The sequence below is a fragment of the Fusarium pseudograminearum genome, chromosome 4 (assembly GCF_000303195.2).
Source record: "Fusarium pseudograminearum CS3096 chromosome 4, whole genome shotgun sequence".
NCBI lineage: Eukaryota > Fungi > Ascomycota > Sordariomycetes > Hypocreales > Nectriaceae > Fusarium > Fusarium pseudograminearum.
The window spans coordinates 945824-965816 of NC_031954.1; the positions used below are offsets into that span (position 1 = coordinate 945824).

The following is a 19993-nucleotide window of genomic DNA, read 5'->3' on the forward strand; positions in this document are numbered from 1 at the left end:
GGATCCGGCACTTGCTGCGCAACAGACGGGTGATTGAACTGTCCAGGTGAAGGGATCGCGGGGATGTTCTATCTGCGAGACTACTAAAACGGACAGAGACAGGATCGAGATCTGGCGATTTATTGCTTTGTAAAGTTGAAAATGACCCGTCGTTAGAGAATGTGTTGTCTGTGCAAACAAGTTGCCCTCTGTTTCTGCTATTCATAGACAGAGATGACCCACTATCACTATTAACTGTTATCCTTGGATCGTGCGCTGACGTGGTCGTCCATATCTTAAGGTCGGCGAATTGTGCTCCAGCTAGCTGTAGGTGCTTTAGGTGTGGCTTTCTCAGCGGGCAACTCAGCTAATTGAGCTTGGGCACTTATAAATTAATTACTGAGCTTCCAGTTGAGCCACGGAATCGTTCAGTGGATAAATCAGTGGGCGCACCCTTGGACGTATCAGTGGGCCCTGTTTAATAACCCCTGGTCTTGCGACAGATCTGAGACACGCCGGTCTCCTTGCGCACGGCTGAGACGTGGTTGTTTTGTCCAATCAAAAGTCCGTATTTGCGGACTCTACGCCCAAACGGTAGGAACAAGAGACTCGTCCCGCTCTTCTCATTAGACCCCTGGTCCTTCCCTCGCAAATCATATGCTCTTGTCTGACCCACTCTCCTTCAACTTCAAACACTCGCTTGTCGTAGTCTTCCCTCACACGCTTGCAACCTCTTTGGCCTTTTCCTTCAGTGCATCTGGAATCTGAGCACAGCAGTAAACATCAGCCAGCCAAGGCCGGAAATACAGGAAGACCTAGCTATACTTTCAGCAGGTCTCAGTCGGATATACCCTCCAACAGCCAAGCGGAAGCAGATCGAGAGCCTCAAAGGCCCCCCTCAAAAATGGATAACTCACATCTCAGTCTATATCAGCACCAGACATTTCTGCTGCTATAGGTCACCTATGCTTCCGATTCGCTCTTTGCCACTAAATCTTCACACCTGCCTCCTCAACCGACTGGTCAAAGCCTGGATTTCAGGGCGCGTCGCCTGCCGCCTCGATGCGAAGTGGTGTTGCTTCGTCCTGGTGTTGAGCCACAAATCTTCTGATGACCTATCACCCGAGAAAACAAACATTCACGCACTACTGAGGTGAAGATTTGCCACCTTGCTTACACGACCGTCGCCGGCTCGATGTAGCGTTCGAATCCAAAACCTCTTGTCAAGCTCTTCAGGTGTTCACCGCTGCACGATCGAGACCAGACGTCACATCTTACCATATCGACGCCCCTCGTGCGGGGGATCAGAGGATGGCGTCTTTGACGTATGTACGATATGATATCGTCAGATCGCTTTGTCGAAAACGCCATCCTCAAAGATTTACGGATACGCTCTGGCTTAATCTAGGCGATCCCGTAGCTACTCGGCTCGGTTCCTGAAATCTTTCGATAATGGTGCCCGTCAAGCAATTAGCCTACGCACCAGCCATCACACCCGAGTTTTAGCGGTTTCAACTGTTGTGAAAAATAGCATACGCATCTATCTCACCCTGGCCTGTCTCGACTCTAGCGCGCCTTGTCCCTCTCCCGGGGCTCCAGAGGGGTGTGCCGGCCGACACTCTGGGCGTGCCAAACGAAGGACCCAGAGCTATCAAGCTACCGTAGCACCTCTGGCCAAGGTGTCAGGAAACAGCCAGATGTGGTGTGCCTGCAGTCGTAGCTCGCTTTCGTCGGAAGTTTTGTCAACCCCAGACGGGACTAACGTGGCTCAGTTTGAGTCGATACAATGAAAGCTTCGATCTTGTCGACTCACCAGCCCGCCCGTCCATCCACACATGCCCCTTCGTCTCTTGTTTCTTCAGCATAGGATGAGACAAGCCACCTCCATCGAGTCGCTGTTGTGCAGCCCGACTGGATGGTCCAATGGCCCGATCGAATACCCTGGCGATACACTCATGAAGCCTGCGCCACTCTTGGTTGTCTTGGGCTCTGTTTGGGATACTTTACGATGCTATACAGGTCCTTCATTTCACATTTTTATTCTTTTGGATGCCTCGCACCATCACTTCAACTCTCTGCGCCCCTCACAAGACCTAAGCTCACTATCAACCGCCCGCCAGCCTTGTCGACTGAAAGCTGTGGCCTTATTATCCTTAGTCCGGGGTCATGTACATCCATGTCGTTACCCCTGTCATGTCGCCCCACCGGCTTCTCAACTTCCTTGACTTTATTGACGAACATAGTACTGTACTCGCAACCTGCTGGGGCCCATCCCATCCTAGCAGCGCTGCGACTCTGTTTTGCACCGGATAGCCCCCTCCTTCCTCTACTATGTATCCGCTTCCTCTTGTACCAGTTCATAGATCGGTCTGTGTTATGTGTTGGAATCCACTCGGTCCAGCCCCTCCCGTCTATCCAAACCTCTCCCCTGGTGACTGTCCCTGACTTGCGGAGCTACCTTGTCTCCATGGATGATGCCTCTTGCTCTGCCATACCATCTGCTCTTATACCTCCAGGTTCCGGCTCCGCCCTTTCGACCTATCCTTTCTTGCATACGCTTCTCTTGCAATTCTATTCTTCTTTTCTAGTCATTCCTTAACACAAACACTTGCTTAACATCAAATCGTATAACATCGCGGGCCTGCCCTCTACTATCCAAGACTAGGTCTATATATCCTCTCCTTCAAACAAGGCTCACCAACTACGCCACTTTCCTTTACAAAGACAACCAACCAATACACTCTCTACGCATCTTCGTCACCAGCTGCCCAAGGGATCCTGTTTCTTGATAACACTGCCAATATACCCTAGCCGCCTTGATTCCGTTGCTGCTTGTTCATTACAACACCTTTCTTACAACGCATGTTGCTAAACCGGAAATTACTCCCACATTCGACTTGGCCATTGCTTCTTAGTTACCCAGGTAAGCCAGAGATGTTCCGCGGCACTCCCGAAGATCCAACGACGATGTGGACCTCACACCCTGAGCCCGTTTACCATGATCGCCCATCACGAATTCATGCTAACACCACGCAGCCCTTGTCAGATAGATTCTGCATATTAGCTTAACGGCTCGCTCTTTGACAGGGCCCTTCTGTTTCTGCTTTTGTCACACCCTACTGTATGCTTCATTATTCTTGTCCCTCCTTTCACCCATATTCACACGATACTTACAGTTGATGCTTATAGCAACATCAACGTTGAACCTTCACTCCCTTTCATTGCTATCTGCGATAGTCTTCACAACCGGCTTTCATAGTCCACAACCAAGATGAATCACAACGAGTTCACCGAGAGCGAGTCCATGATGGGCTCCGATGAGATGTGGTCAACACCAGTCACCCAGTCTAAGCCTCGACCTATGCCAATTTACCAAGGACTTTCTTTCTGCGGTGCCGAGGATTTCTCATCAGTACCCTCCTGGGACACATCTTCTGTCTCGTTCCAGCAAACTCCCAGCGAGACCATGTCCCGTCCTGTTTCTATGCACCAAGACTTTTACCCTCCCACCATGGACAACGGTAAGTGTATCAACCACCTCCTTATGGCACTTGACTAATCTCAAACAGCATCATGGATGGATAAGCCGACTGAGGATCACTTTGATCTTCATGGCATGGATTACGATATGACCATGGGAATGGGTAACTCTTTCACTGCTGATGAGGCTATTCCTGTTCTTGACCTCAAGCATGGTGCACTTGTTGAGGAGGATCTGATGGCCATCGATGGTGGTTCAAAACAGCGTCGCATGTCCGGTTCTTCCTTCTCCATGTCCACCTCTGGTGCATTCTCCGACATGCACCATGATGACTTCTCGGCAGCTCTCTCTGAGGCACCCTCCTTCACCTCAGACTACCCTCATCGTTCCAACCGCACTTCCATGATGTCCTCAACTCAGCTCTCGCCCGTTGCTTCACCGCGAATGACCCCTCAGTCCAGGACCGACCTCGTTCGAACTCAGAGCCGTGGCCGTGGCGCTTCTCCTTCTCCACGACCAGTCAACGTACGATCTGCCCCTTACAGTGTCGAAGGCCCCAGAATCAAGCGATGGTCTACAGGCACTTACGGAGCCCCTGCGAGCCGAAAGCCTGCTCAATACGCCTACCACCCTTGCCAGGACGTGTACAACAACCACCAGCAGATGTTTTCCGGCCACTCTTCTCCCGCTATTGGCGCCTCTCCTCTGCCCCTCAACTACGGCAACCTCCAGGCAATGCAACAGGCCCCATTCGTCGTCCCCAGCACTCCTGTCTTCCAGAGGAACAGCATGTTGCTTCCCACCCAGCTCCCATCTCAGATGGCACAGCAGCAGCAATGGCAAACCGACGTCAACCACTACGCCCCGCCCCAGCCTCTTCTGTCTCATGGTCTTTTCAGGATGCTTCAGAGCAACGGTGACGCCAGCTGCCTTAGCGGCCACTACACCGACCTCTCTGACCCTCCGGATCTGTACGCTGCTCTCCATGAGGAGCAGATTCCTCCTCCCGCTGAGGACATGAACCCCGAGGACCCCGACATGATTCCCCGCGAGCAGGAATTGCGATTTGAAGGCGACCTTTACACCCCTAGATGGGTCCGGGGACACGGCAACAAGCGCGAGGGATGGTGTGGAATCTGCAAGCCCGGAAGGTGGCTCGTGTTGAAGAACTCGGCCTTTTGGTACGACAAGTCCTTCTCTCATGGTATCAGTGCCGCCACCGGAAGCTCGTTCCAGGAACCTCAGCAGAAGCGACGCATGGATGGCAACCCTGATGTTTGGGAAGGCCTTTGCGGCAGCTGCAATGAGTGGATCGCACTCGTCAGCAGCAAGAAGAAGGGAACCACCTGGTTCAGACACGCTTACAAGGTAAACCTTATTTTTCCCCCATAAGATAATCTTTAACTAACAATGTCCAGTGCCACACACACCTCAAGGTCAAGGATACGCCCAAACGTCGCCGCGAGAGCAGCAACGCCAGGGCCTTAGCCATGTCGAGCATGGCAAAGCCCAAGACCGATCAACGACCTATCACGCCCCAGATGCCAGGCTCCTCGATGGAGTCGGCTACTACGCCCAGACCTTCTGTCATGCCACACATTACATCTCACCCTCAGTCTCACCATCATCTTCTTACTCCTCAGGAGCCCTACACCATTGACCCGATGTCTGGAAACGTCCTCGTCACGACCGAACCCTTTCCGAACATGATTTAACTCGAAACGACCTTTGCAATTATACCGATAGACATTTCCTTTTGATTTCCGTCATTCCGCGACAGCAGATTCAGTCGCGGATGACACCACACTCGCTACGTTATGAAAAGATTTCGGGATGACTTTGATACCAGTTGAAGCTAAGGATGATGTTTGTCGTTCCTGGAAGCTTATTGTTTTTTTGTTTAATTCTTGTTCTTGTCTGTCTTTGACTGCTCTTTTTTTGCTTTATATTTTATTCTCTTGGAGCTATTTGGGGAGGGTGGAATGCCTGGCTTTGAGGCTTGATCAGGATAAAGGCATTCATTCATACGTTCAAAGCTGGGCTTGGAAAAAGTACATGTCAAGAAAAAGTGGAGGACACATTTCAACAATTTCTTTTTTACTTCTTCTTATTTTCTTTTTCTTACATCTGCTCACCTTTTGAGAGATACCCCAGGAGTCTTGCTTTTGTTGCACTAGATAGAATGGTCGGTTTAGGATTGGGAGCCTTCCTGCAGGGAAGAGCCTGATGATTGAAACGAGCAAAATGGACGATGCTGCTGGCCAGTCGAAGTCAAATGCATGCTTTGCTTTACAATAGATAGAAATTTACTACCACGGTCACCCATCAATGAATCACTTTTGCCAACTTTATCTTACGCGTGGGTCAATCACATCACAAGGCGTGGATCTTCTTTGTAGACGGACCTTTCCGTGAAACGTCAAATGAGAAGGATCATCGGCTACTGTGTTTGTTTCGAGGGCAAGTAGGCGCGATGTGACGCCAATTTAAAACCAAAGGCAGGCTGGTTTGTGAGCCCGTTGCAACAACACAATGTTGCTTTGCAGATGGAAAAGTGGCACCACGGGGGTTTAATGAAGAGTTTAGAGCCTATGAAAGGCTGGTACAGTGATGTTCGGCGGTTCTTGAATAGGAAGACCTTGTTATTCTAGCGAAAAGACCAAGATATGTGGCGCATTAAGATCAGGGATTTAGAGGTGTGATCAACCATCACGCCAGGGAGTGCTGCAACGTTGAGGAGAAATGTTTAATGTTTGCCGTTATTAGACTGGGTGACGAGATCTGAGTAAGTCCAGGGCTGACAAGGACAAGACAGGTCGGCAAGCGGGAGATGGAGATCCCTTGTTGATCTTGCCAGCGGTTGAGGCGAACAAGGAACGATTAGATTTCCCGAAAGGGCACTCATCTACGTAGCGAGTTTCCAGAAAGCGCTGCTATTATACGCATGCAATTATATCGTGTTATTACCGACGAGACTTAGGCGAAACAACGTCCGGTATTATAGCGATGAATATCATTTTAGCTTAGCATTCCATTATATGCTTTAGCGAGAAGCACGTAGAGTTACAGGTAGCCCATCACCCATCGGTTACATGTTGTTTCTGCTGACGTGACAGGTTCCGGATCTCGACTTGGCAGGTTCTGAATCTGACGCAGGTACCGATGAGCTTGAAGACGAACCGGGGTTGTCTCAGGACAAGTCGAGTCTTTGTCACAGAAATCTACGGCGTTGGTGGAACATCATGTTAATTACGGAGGACTTTGTAAAGGATCCGACATGAACGCGTGGACCATGAGAGATTTTCTTTCCTATTACACATACAAGGAAAATCCGTAACGAGATTTAGTCTGAAGTTGCTGGCTGGTTGGGCTCCGCGTCGAGGCTAGAATGAACAACGCATCGTGAGGAAGCAAGCAAGACCTTGAACCGAGAACCTTAACAAGCATCATCCGTACATCCTGGGCATTAAAAGAGGACTCTTATCAAAAGGATATCGTTGCCGAAAGGGCGTCTGAGTTGTCAAGATCTCTTGAGAGGGGGGCGTGAGAGAACAACAAGTAGAAACAAATACTTGCCTTAATCTCCCAGAATTCATGCGTCGCGGAGGCCAGGCCGGATGGGGCCGGCCGGGGAGCAGGGTCCGGAGGGGAGGGGAAGAAACGTTGAGCGGGGCCGGGAAAGGATGATAATGGTTGAATAACTGGATATAAAGAGTATAAGTTGGTCATTAAGTTGAGTGGTATGTTATACCTCGATGCAAGCATCTCTGTGCACGTTTGTCCGGATGTATGTGACTGTTTCGGCCTTCGGTAGATACTCGCGGCAGTCAACTCTTGTGATGACCTTGCTTGTAAATAGAGTCGATTAAACAAGCAACAGCCTGTTACTACATAGTATGAGGTTAGTTTATCTAAAAGGTTACTAAAATTTCATAATGAACATGTGGCTAATGAAGAATGTCTTTGTCTCACAACATAATCAACAAAGAATAACGCCCGCTGCAGAATAACTCAAAGTAAAAGATAGGAATGTCGAGACTCAAACAGTTGGAATGAGAGAATGCAAGCACTTAAAACCCTGGTCAACAAAGGTCTATTTCCATCTCGTCAATTGCGGGCGGCCAATCATGAAGAAGTGCGGTGCCTTCACTTTACCGTCTGGCTGGTTAAGATACGATAGCACGTGAAAGGCCACTGGGTCTGATATGAAAGCATCTGTCAGAGATATACTGTTGTCTATATAGTTACGGTTATCCTTGTGTGAAGTATCAGCGTATGTAATATGTCTATTAAAAGAAGCTGAAGAGTTTGTGAAACCACCGAAACTATTCTTGTTTCAAAGCACTCAGTCAGTCGTGGTCAAAGCAACGTCTATTCTTAACCGCTGTTCTACCCGTCCCGTTGAAACCTTGTCCAGGACGAACTCCTGACGATAACCTCATTGGTGAGTTGCTGGATGAGAAATGTAGCCTATAAATTACTATTAAAGTCAATATTTCCGATGATTATCATACTGCAAATGAGACTGAATCATTGTTGTCTCTTGTCCCAAATGTCAGCCACAAAACTTTGCTTTTTGTGCCTGAGATAGCTCAGGGACATGCTCAAGCTCTCTAGGTTAACCAACGGTCAACCAACAAATCAGAAACCATCAAGAGATACTGTATTCTTTGATCCAGCCATTGGAGGAATCCTTTTCCGAGCTGAAAGAACCCAAACTCTTAGAAAAGCAAGCACAAACAAACAACCTCACTACAAAGTATGATTTACTCTAAAACCACTGGCTCCCCGACTAGCAAGATAGAGCCCCAACAACCACACAGCCCAAACGTGTCGATGACGAGTGCAAAACCCACCATTTGACTCTTGATTTCTATTGTTGACTAAAGCTAGTGATGCATCGTCTGTTTCTCGAGCAACGTCTGAGTCCAAGTGTTCACGTCTCAAGACAACAGGGCTGAATCACCTATTGTTGAATGGGTATGGCTGGAATGAGACTAGACAAGACAATAGCCGATCGTGACAAACTGGGTGAGCTGATTGTGGTTTCGGAGGCGTGTTGGTTGGCTGTAAGCAGTCGGTGAGCCATGCAGCTGCAGGGGATGAATAGTTTAGCTACATGGCTATTGTTGCCTTCAAAGGGAAACTTGTCCTTATCATGATCAAGATCAGTCTATAATAACATAAAATGCTTCCACCAGGATTCCCTTTGAAAACACTCTGATACAGTTTGACTATCTGAGTTCAGGAGGTTGTATTCTATAGTTAGATATCTATGACGGGAGTCATAGCGGGCAACCATCATGACATGGATTATACGACTGAGCTATCATAACTCCAATGACCAATCAGTCCAGTCATAGCTTCTAATTCACAAAAGTAACTCAAGTTTAAGTGAAGTTAGGTAAATCAACGGCTATCGTGCAGAGGCGTCGAATGGTTAGCTGCATTGTTATCCTCTCAGCTCATGAGAGATAACCGTTGGCTTTCGGGCGGTGCCTCTTCCAGGTTAGATCTGTTCCAGCGGTTGGCTAATCGAAGTTAGCAGAGTGTAGCGCACTGAGGCCCCTGGAGACCTCTTTTCCCGGCGGTTGCCCAACAACGGCTAAGTTGAGGGCAAGTTGCTGATGTGCCACCAAGCTTGCGATATTGGAGCTATGAGATCCATTTGAGATGTGAATGACTTTTGTTGACTTTTGCTATTCTCTGAATAATTACTGTGTTTATTTTCGATTTCTCTCTTGCTCAATTTCTGTAAACCGCCTATTACGTCTAGCCGAGGGTATAGTTACTGCAAACAGCTCAGCTCAGCTCAATCAGTCAGTGCAGCGCAGTGCAGGTGTTGTAAATAGGAAGGTCGGGCACGGCGCATACTGTATTGTATCCACTGCATTCGTCCATTCTTATCCTTATCCAACCCGAACCTGTCCATTCTCTTCAAAGAATTTACCGCGGGACTCGAAGCGAAGCGAACAGACCTCTTCTGCCTAAAGGAACCGACTGTCGGCACCCGCAAGATCACAGCATCACCGCATCACCGTTCACGAGTCGAGTCGAGGCGATACGGGACAAACGGACAAAAAGAAGAGACTCGAAAAGGAACCAGGACAAACCCACAAGGAAAATACCTACTGGCCACCGGATGTCAAGGTAAGATACTCATATTCTTTCAACACTCTGTTTGCTTTGGCTATATCAAATTTGGCCTCGGTATTCGTATCGTATCGTATCCCCATCAACTTGCAGCTGGACCATCAAATCATCCCACTATAAACAACCATCCATCTCCATTGACGACGAGACAAGTCCCAAGCCAGGTCTCATCTTCGACACTTCATTTATCTATTCATCTTGCGCATTCAAGCGTCATCTGGCGGGGTTCCAACTTCTCCCTGCTGTTGCTCGTCTTCTCCCTTTCTTTTTAAACCTGCCTGTAGCCTGGCCTCGCCTCGCCTGGCTTTCTCTTCCCTGCCTGCCCCTCCTCTTTTTTTAATCGGGGCTTACTTACTTTGGTCCATCCCGTATTCCATCCCGACTCCCGACGACTTCATTCCTCCCTTTGCACCATATTCCATCTTTTTTATCATCAGTGGCTGACCGACATGCTTGGCCTGGCAAAACAGTCTTAGACCTTAATGCTTTTCTTCCGTTATTCATGATCCTTTACGACTCCCCGTAATGACCCACGAGCACCGACCGACCTGCGACATCACTTCTAAATAGACTTTCCATCACTACATCAACCCAACAAGTTCCTTTTCACAGCCTGCCCACGCCGAGCTCAACATTCACGAACCCGATCCTGTCCGATCATCTGCAATCTTTCGACCTCATCTGATTGTTCCGAATATTTATCAAGTGCTATTTCTCGATATTTTGCATGGTTTTCGGCCCTTGCTAGTGCTTTTCAAAAGCCAAACGTGACCTGACTGGCCGTGCACGTTATCAATCTCGAATTCGATACTTCGCTCGGCTTGCATCAAAACTGGCCTTTATGAAAATCTTTTAGAGCTGCTATGAGTGGGGATCAACTGGCTACAAGGCAAGCTCACATTTGCAACACTCTCCTTTGCTTTCCTTCAACATCACCAACCACATCGTCACCATGTATCCTATATCGCATTCACTAACCTCTTCACGAGCAGTTTTGCCAATCCGAACCACCGCCCTCCGACATCTGAAGGAACGCCTACCTCTGCTGTCTTTCCCAGTCCCGTATTCGATACTCCCAAGCCCGGGCAAGGTGCATTTGCCGAGGCCGGGGGTTGGACGCCGCATTACGCTGAAGACTACTCCGTATTCAACTCGACCCCTGGAAATCTCCGTGGACCTCAACAATACCCTTTCGTCGATTACACTGCCACCACTATTGCCAGCGGTCACAAGAGACTACTGTCTGCCGAGAGCTTCGCCACTGGAATTGCGACTCATGTAAATCACTTCTCGACAAACAACCGCCTACCACTGCCGCCGGTCGAGCCCTCACGCCGCTTGGCCTCGTCCCCGAACTCAGTAAACGTACCTCAAGAATATATAACCGATCCGACACAGCTACCCAGTCCTGATCCGTCCGTTCAGTTCCAATTCTCCAAGAAGGTTAGGAAAGTCGGAGTCAAGGGTGCAGAGCTTGCGCAAACGGCAACGCCCCCACCCACTGGACGAAGGGAAGAGCACAAGCTCGCTGACAAGCTCACCATGCAAAATGACCAGGTTTTCGGCCAGCCCGACTTTAACGGCACCTCCCAACAACAGCAACATGATCTTGCTGCATTTATGGCTACTTCTGGTGACATGTTTGGATATCCCATGACAGCTCCCACTGCAACACCCACCACATTCTGGGATCCTTCAATGAGTATGGACTTTGACTTTAGTGCATCACCTTCCAATGCCTTCCAGACAACGCCTGTTCAGCACGGAGGTGGTCATGGCCACCGCCATACAGGATCATTTGACTGGAATAGCGAAGTGCCTCTCTTCCAAGATCCTACCGCACCCTTTGCTCCAACAGGTTCAGATCCTATGCAATCGATCCACCGTGACCGTGCCCTTGCCCCAAAGCCTATGGGCTCAGCATCTGCTACAACTGCAGCAAGTGCTGCTATGTCTGCGGCTCTATCTGCTCCTTTAGATAATTCTTTTGGATTTGGGCAGCCCATGCAAGGAGTAAATCCTGGGCTGCTCTTTGAACCCCCTCCCACCTCTGTTATGGATAACCCTGCTATCATCCCAGTGACACAAGCCGGCTCGGCTGAAGGCGCAATCTTCCAAACGAGATCTAGAACCCCTCTTGGAGATAACATCCGACAATCATCCAGCATGAAGGACCTGAGGGTCACCAAGGTACCAGATCGTGCTCTTGCACCATCACCTGTCAAGTCAAACCCTCGGCCTGGAATGGGTCGAAGTTTCAGCGAGAATCGTGGCAAGAGAGCGCAGACGCAGAACCGACAAGTGCTTCCCAAGCTTGCCCCAGCTCGGCCTGCCTCCCAAGCTAGCAATGGTCCCACTAACGACAGTGCGCCTGTCGGACGACCCATTGCCAAGCCAACCGGAAGGCTGTCTCCCATGAAGAATCAGAATCGTCAGTCGGGTTTGGCTTCCATACCCGAGGGACCATCGCTGCAACACCCGCCGACTCGGACGTCTGTAAAGTTCACCATCGACTCAAGGGGAAGAGCTCGTGCAGAGACAACTATCGTACCGAATGAGTGGGACTGGGAACCTAGTATGGGCCAGAGAAAGGTGTCTCGGGATAGGAGCCGGACACGCGAGCTGGGGCCTTCGGACGATGACGAGTCTTCCTCTGATGATGAACCTATCATCATTCCTAGTCGGACCAATTCGTTCAATACATCCTTTGCCTTGCCGGATCCTGTGAGACCAGTGGGGTCCATCTTCCACTCATCGAGGCGTAGCTTCAGCGATAGAAGCACCAGTAGTATCCACGACATGATGGCTGGATCGCCACATGATGGAGAGAGCGAGAGCGAGACTGTTATGTATGAGCGTAAGGACAAAATCGGAGACGCTACAAGCGAGCTCCGTAAAGTGATGGAAGACCGTAAGAAACGGTCTAATCCAATGGGACAAGGTGGGCAACATCGCCCTTTCCAAGGTAGTAGTCTTGGCCCTTTCCGAGGTGATAGCAACTCGCCGTCGTCCCTCACAGAGTCAAGCCTTATTACAGACAGACAAGTCAAGTGTGTCTGTGGCCGAAAGGGGGCTGACGGGGGAGACGGCTTCATGATCCAGTGGTAAGTCGATTGCAATATGTCGCAGGTCGACATGTAACGAATGACCTCAAACTGACATTTGACATAGCGAGTCCTGTGAAATGTGGCTCCACGGAAAGTGCGTTAATGTCAACCTCAGAAGTCAGCCAAGAGTATATATCTGCGCATTCTGTGCCAACACGCCAAACATGCGAGGAGGCCGACTGCGAGACACTGGGCGAGGAAACCTGGCTGGAGGCGGCGTGCCAGTGGCATCTCCGTTGAAGAGCAAATCATTTAGGGCGTTTCGATAGGAACAGGTTGAATAAGCATTTCTGAGGGAGTAGACGGGAAGGACGGAGTTCTGGATGACAACATTGCTTTTGATCAGGTACATATACAAACATTGTCCCTCCAGACAAATACCATACATGCATTATGCCGAATGATCCGCTGCAGTACTGAGGTGAATGACAGCTCGTCAGTGACAAGCAAGAGACATGCCGTACACAACACTTGGTACTTTAATTATCATACAAAATAGTGGGAAGCTTCGGTACCTGGAGATTGAATGGGGAGACTTAAAGAGATACTACCCAAAATGATCTTCGTCTCGCCTCTCGTTGGCCAATGTCGTAGTTGCCCACTCCTAGCTCTGCCGTAGGGCCCGAGCGGGCCAGTGAATGAAGAGCCGGCTTGCGGAGCTCCAAGTCCTCCGATCTCGGAATGGCGGGGAAAGAATGGTGATGATGCGGGGCAGCAACGGAGAGTTAAGAAAACAAGTTCCGGCCATCGACTCTCTTCTCTTCTCTCTATTTTCTTTCCTACTATACCGATTCTATCAATCAATCAATATATAACCAAAATGGCTGAGCACAACATTGTCGTCCTGGGTGGTGACCACTGCGGTCCCGAGGTATGTAGCTCTGGAGGAATTGTTTGTCTGAGCATGAGCTAACTTGAGGACAGGTTGTGGCCGAGGGTATCCGAGTAAGAGACATTGCGCAGCGAAGAGCGAAGAATTGAAAACTGACTGTTTTACTAGGTCCTCAAAGCTCTCGAGGAGAACAAGCCCAGTGTTGGCAAGTTCAACTTCAAGGACCATCTCATGGGTGGTGTAAGTCTCAAGCACCCGCTTCCTACATACTCCAGCTGACGTCTTCTTCCAGTGCTCAATCGACGCCAACGGTTCCCCTCTGACTGACGAGACCCTCGCTGCCGCCAAGGGAGCCGACGCCGTCCTCCTCGGTGCCATTGGAGGCCCCAAATGGGGCACAGGTGCTGTCCGACCCGAGCAGGGTCTTCTGAAGCTCCGCAAGGAGATGGGCACATACGGCAACCTGAGACCTTGCTTCTTCGCCTCCGACTCCCTCGTCGACGCCTCTCCCCTCAAGGCCGAGATCTGCCGCGGTACCGATATCGTCATTGTGCGAGAACTCACTGGCGGAATCTACTTTGGCGAGCGCAAGGAGGATGACGGCTCCGGCTCGGCCTGGGACACTGAGCCTTACTCCCGAGAGGAGATTGAGCGTATCGCTCGTCTGGCTGGATTCCTCGCACGAGGCCGTGGCGACAAGAAGGTGTGGTCGCTCGACAAGGCCAACGTGCTGGCTACCAGCCGGCTGTGGCGAAAGGTCATGAACGAGACTTTTGAGAAGGAGTTCCCTGACCTTAAGGTCGAGCACCAGCTTATTGACAGCGCTGCTATGATTCTTATCAAGAACCCCACCGGCCTTAACGGCGTTGTCGTGACGAGCAACCTGTTTGGAGATATCATCAGCGACGAGGCCAGTGTTATCCCCGGAAGCATTGGTCTTCTGCCCAGTGCCAGTCTGAGCGGTATTCCTGATGGTCAGGGAAAGTGCAACGGTATCTACGAGCCCATTCACGGTAAGCTATCTACGACCCCTTTTATTTCTGATAGAAAGCTAATTCATCTCTCAGGTTCCGCCCCTGATATCTCGGGCAAGGGCATCGTTAACCCCGTCGGTACCATCCTGTCCGTGGCCATGATGCTCCGATACTCTCTCAACCTCCCCGAGGAAGCCAAGATTGTCGAGGCTGCTGTCCGAAATGCTCTAGACGGCGGTCTGCGCACCAAGGACATGGGCGGAAACGCTGGCACAAAGGAGGTTGGAGACAAGGTTGTTGAGGAGCTCAAGAAGCTCCTCAAGGCTTAGATGGATGGGATATGAGTTGTTGACTACGGTTTGGCGGTTATGATTTAAAAAGCGATCTGTTTTGTGGTTGAAGATGCTTAAAAGTGCGTCTATCGTTATATGGCTACAAGAAATAGTAAAATGACAAATCTATGATGAACACTTATGCAAGGTTTACAATCACGATGGCTTTCATGGGGTAACGACAGCCACATGAAGCTGCACTAAACACTAGCCAGCACTGAGAATTATAACTGTAACGTTGAAAACCCAGACTTGTTACTGGCGATGCGCTGTCAATGTTGGTGAACCAATAGGCAGTGACTTTGGCAATATTTCCCTATAAGTGCAACCGTAGAACATACACTTATGATATTCATACTGCTGCAGTTCTAGGGTATTACTGGCAGGCTTATGTCTCTTTTCATATTTAAATACATCCGTCATGGGTTCTTTCGAGTAAAAGAGCACAAGTTATGCAGCAGATTGTACAGGGTAACCCTCCAGCGATGGAACCAAAGTCCTACTCTTTAACCGGGCGACTTTGTACGTGACAACACCCCGGTAGTGTAAGCATATGTACAGCAACTATAGAGTGTGATTCGGAACAATGCGAGAATGGCGAGTTTTCTCACACCGCACAATGGGAGGCCTTGCAGATATGCATGTCTTGGGAAAAATCAGGGCATTTGTAGCAAAGACGATCCATTGCCTTGACTCTCTCTCTACCTTGGAGGATCAACACTGACCAACGATCACTTAGCTTACTTGTAACCATGTCGTGGTAGCAGCAAGTTGTTTCCACGTGCGGTGACCTTCCGTTATGCCTAAGTTGCCTAAGTTGCCTAAAAGTTTACTGGGTTCTAAGCCATCACACCTAAATGCCAACAAGATATCTCGCGATGCTCTCTAAAAGCTTTGGGGTCCAAGCACTCTTGCTTGAGTAGAAATGCACCTACTTCTCGGAACGGTAACAGCCGAGTCAGGCAGAAACAAGAGAAACAATCAAACAAGAGTCTTGGTCTTACGAGAGACATGCATGGCGGTAAGAGAAGGGGGCTGCAGGTCAAAGGGACTGTTTCTCTCTGACACCAGACGGCAAAGGGCGAAGGCGAGGCGAGGGAAAAGTCATGACGTTGTGATTTGCGGAATAAGCTTGACCAGAAGCCTCACACTGATACTGCAACTCTAATAAGAGCCAACATCAAATCGATTTGTTTCGTTTCAATATCGAATGGGGCCAATAACAGAAATTGAGGAGGTTGAACAAGGGTTGAAGATGGAGATTGGGGATTGGTGGAGCTTATTACAGACTTGCATGAGGAGAAGAGGAGTCATGATATGGCTGGGGTCTTTTTGTCTTGGGGCGGTAACTCTATTGTTCGAGTGTCCTTCCATATACTGACATTGCCCTAGGCAGTCTAGAGCTTCAAATTGTCTCTGATCCTTTCCCTGGTGATCGGCATCGAACATCACAACACAACACGGCACAGCAACAACTCACGCTGAGCTGTCCATCCCTTCGTCTGTGCTCTCCCTCTGCTGTAAGGTACACACAATACAGCTTGTGCCTGATTTGCTACGTTAGTCTGCAGCGAGGGAGGGGGGAAAGGAAGCATGGCACAAGACACGAGCCAATAATTGCTGTCAAGAGCGCAGCAACACTGCCTTAGCTCTATCTACTACTGTACGGTACGGCACACCCACTTTCTCTAGCAGCCAAGTTATGTCATGTCGCAAAGGTCAAGAAGAGAGTTGCAAAGAGCCAAACTTGATAATGCTATTCTTGGCCATCTTTAGTTATGCTTGGCTTGAGTGATTTAACGTGGCTCGGATGCAACGGAATCACAATTCTTTTTCTTCTTTTTTTTCTTTCCCGTCTTTGATCTGTTTGGGAATTGATAGACTAGACCATCTAGCTAAGCTCCATGTGAGAATACAATACAAGATGTGGCTGAAATGGCAGAATGGCACTACAGAAAGTGACCACACCACTTGAACAGGATACGAACAACGCCAATCTAGGTACCATTCAGGATAACTCGCACTTTGAATTGGATAGTTTCTGCATGTACAACCTGTCATGTTTGCTGTCTCCTTCGTATTCTGAATCAATTTTCGTTGATATACGTTGGTATTCAAGCTTAAAAGAATCGCGGTATGGGTACTGTTAGCAGCTAAAGCTCTAACATCTCTTGTCTGATGTCATGGCGTATTTATCCTCGTGGCAACCATTCCTGTATAGGACGTTTTCACTTTTCTCCAGCCTTTCTTTGTATGCATTTTTGACAAACACTCCTCTACTGTCGACGTCGTATGACTCTAGTCAGCATCAGAGAAAAAGAGACAAAGAAAACATGCAGCTGCAGATAAAATCACATAACAGAGGATAGGCAATTCGGTTTGATCCATTGAGTGCTGGTGGCTGGTTCGTCAGTGTTGGATCATGGCTGAATTGGTGTCATGCAGCTACGGGTTGAGGAACTGCAAAATGGATTGTGGCTGATATGGCATTGTCACTGCATCTGCTATGGATTTGCAGTGCATGTTGAGTCAGATACAACTAATTGGGTTGAAAGTAGAACAATTGACTGATTATTGCTGATTTATTATCACTTACATCAAGTTCAGTCAATTACAAAATGGAAGGTACTATAGACTAACTAACGGGTCGCTATTGCCAAATCAAGCCGTGTCGTGTGATGGTGCTTCCTTCCTTCTAAGCTCCCACAACCGTTTCGTTACCCAAAAAACTCAATCCCTTGTCCGCTGGAGCTTGAGGGAAGCATTCCCTCGTATTCAACGCCCTACTGCTACACACCATCGCAGCCCACTGAGACAATTATGTCGCTATCTTAACCGCGCTCTAGCGGGCATTGGCTGTTTCGTCTCTCCTCCGGTGCGCTAACGACACGGGAACGATACGCTAGTCTTGCTGGTTAGGGATGCTGCGATTATCATCCTCCCTTGACTCGACTTTCTCCAGGGTAGAGTCATTGTTTTCAATTCCCTGGCCTTGTTCTTTCTAAAGTACGTTCAGAGCAGGTGAGCTCTCCTCTCTTCTACCCTGGTGCATGTACGCACGTACCGATCGGCCAAAACAGGCTTTCACAACCACAAGACGTGGTGGTGGCTGCAGCACTGAGTGCATACATGTTGTGTTATCTGAGGGTAGATACTTGTACTTGGCCAATGCTCAGACTCTCGTCAGACCTCGATTGGTTCCGACCCGCAGCTCTCTCGTACCGTGGTCAGTCTACTGGTCACAGTTATGGCTCTAGTCTAATCGATGAATATGCTGTGCTCGCTTGGAAAGACGCCCGCATCCGATGACCTCGCCGACCTCTGGGTTTCGTGAACCACATGGCCGCGGAGATCGGCCAAAGCGAGAACACCTCCCGTTTGTTCTACAGTACTCCCAGAGTGGCAATCTACAGTATACCAAACACACCTTACCCTTCAAGAAACACCCACCAGCCATGGATTTATTTGTTTATCAGACTTGGTCTCCGGCCTCCGGAAGCTTCGATCAACGCAGCAGAGCAACCATGTATGGCTTACATCAACACGGTTATTGATGGACATCATGCTTAAAGTTTATGCCCGGTGGTGTCCGTCAATTTCCATATCGGTATAGAGGCTAGAGGGCACATGCAGCCCAGCCATATCCCGCTCACCTCTCTACTCGGCCCATTGATCCGGCTGCCAAGTCTGGGCAGCCATGCTTTGATGAACAAAACCATGGTTTGCAAACAAGCATGCAGTAGCAGAAGGCATCTTTTACAATAACAAATCCCCCGGAACACCTAGCATTGGCTCTCGCGGGACGCCCCACTCCCCCAACACTATACAGTAGCACCTTGGCGCCGCCTATCATGAGCGAATCGTCGATTGGCGATATAATATGGGGAGACGATCCTCACTAACCGTCTCAAGCAAAGCGTCTCTCGTGAGTTAAGCGAAAAGCCTCCTCAAGAGGCTTACTGTATGGCACCTAACCTCGCGTTTATCTCTACGGTTACAATGCTAAACACAACCACCTTATTTTCGCCGTTCTGCTACAATATCACGACAAGCAGGTTTCTGCATCTTTGTTGTGTCATGCCTGGGCTAGGATGGCGCCAAGTCCTCGGTCCACGTAGCGCTACTGGGTTCCTGGACTCTCACGCCGTCAGCTTGACATAGTTCCAAGAGGCTCGAGAGTTTGTTGGCTGCTCAGACACTAAGCACCTGCAATGCTGATGCTGCTGCATCTCAAGCTCCAGCGGGGTGACCGGGCCTGCGATTCGCATCAACAGCAAAACCACTCATACCATAGTGTGGGTATACTTCAGCCTCGGTCACGGTATACTTTGACTAGGTGCATATTGGTAGAAGAAGTTGACTGAGGTGCCGGAGATGGCTGATGCTGTCATCAAGCCCAAGTTGCATCGTTTCCGCCTCTTGTGTTTACGAGTTTGTTTTCCATGTCGACCAGCTTGTTGTTCCTGCCGTAGTAGGTTACCAATGGCTGTGCGGTTCTGTTGAGATGCGGACACCAGTTTCCGCTCTTTGCTGCCTTCTGCGCAAAGAGATTGCATGTTTCCTCGTATCCAAGCCAACTTCTGACTCCTCATGCCGTCTCCCGTCTTACTGGGTTCCCCAGACTGAATGCAGGCTGATCCAGTGATCAACTGATTAAGTGAATGCCCAGCCAAATGGGCCAGAAAGGGCCGGCCTTGCACAACATGAGCACCTAATAGCCTTGTCCTCTTAGAAGGGCAGGATCTTTTGTTGGGGTTGCTGGAGGGAGGCCGATATCTTGGCCCTGCTGTTGCGGATTTCCCTAGCTAGGGCGAGCTCTAAAAACCTTACACGAAGGAGCTCCAATTGTGTTGGCCAGCCGTTGGCTAGCAGAGTCTCGCTGACCTCCGTGCATGATGCTGGCATCACGTCCTGGCACAGCGTCGACTGAGGCTCACTTTCTCAGTCGATTGCTAGGTGCCTAGTCGTCTCGATATGCATCCCTCGTGCATATCGGTTGCTCCAGTGAGCTCCAGCCACATCCTCTGCCCTCGTTGATGGTTGGACTCACGATGTCCGTATCACATCTTGCCAATATTCGCACCCCTCCCTCTTGGTGATTATCGTCTCCTCGAAGTAAGAACCAGACTAATGCA

General features: G+C 49.4%; 3 protein-coding genes across 3 annotated transcripts; all 3 read left to right on the forward strand.

Moving 5' to 3' along the window:
* Window positions 1-3250: 3250 nt before the first annotated feature.
* On the forward strand, window positions 3251-5175 carry FPSE_01573 (uncharacterized protein; the record flags this gene model as incomplete). Its single annotated transcript, XM_009254693.1, has 3 exons — window positions 3251-3500; window positions 3549-4828; window positions 4879-5175. The coding sequence occupies 3 exons, from the start codon at window positions 3251-3253 to the stop codon at window positions 5173-5175; spliced, it is 1827 nt and encodes a 608-aa protein (XP_009252968.1).
* A 4427-nt stretch (window positions 5176-9602) lies between these two features.
* FPSE_01572 (uncharacterized protein) lies at window positions 9603-12989 on the forward strand (the record flags this gene model as incomplete). Its single annotated transcript, XM_009254692.1, has 3 exons — window positions 9603-9610; window positions 10606-12717; window positions 12785-12989. 3 exons carry the CDS (start codon window positions 9603-9605, stop codon window positions 12987-12989), a joined length of 2325 nt encoding a protein of 774 aa, XP_009252967.1.
* Window positions 12990-13540: 551 nt separating this feature from the next.
* FPSE_01571 (uncharacterized protein) lies at window positions 13541-14855 on the forward strand (the record flags this gene model as incomplete). The annotated part of the gene is made up of 5 exons (XM_009254691.1): window positions 13541-13591; window positions 13645-13665; window positions 13721-13792; window positions 13845-14565; window positions 14620-14855. 5 exons carry the CDS (start codon window positions 13541-13543, stop codon window positions 14853-14855), a joined length of 1101 nt encoding a protein of 366 aa, XP_009252966.1.
* Between the last annotated feature and the right edge of the window lie 5138 nt (window positions 14856-19993).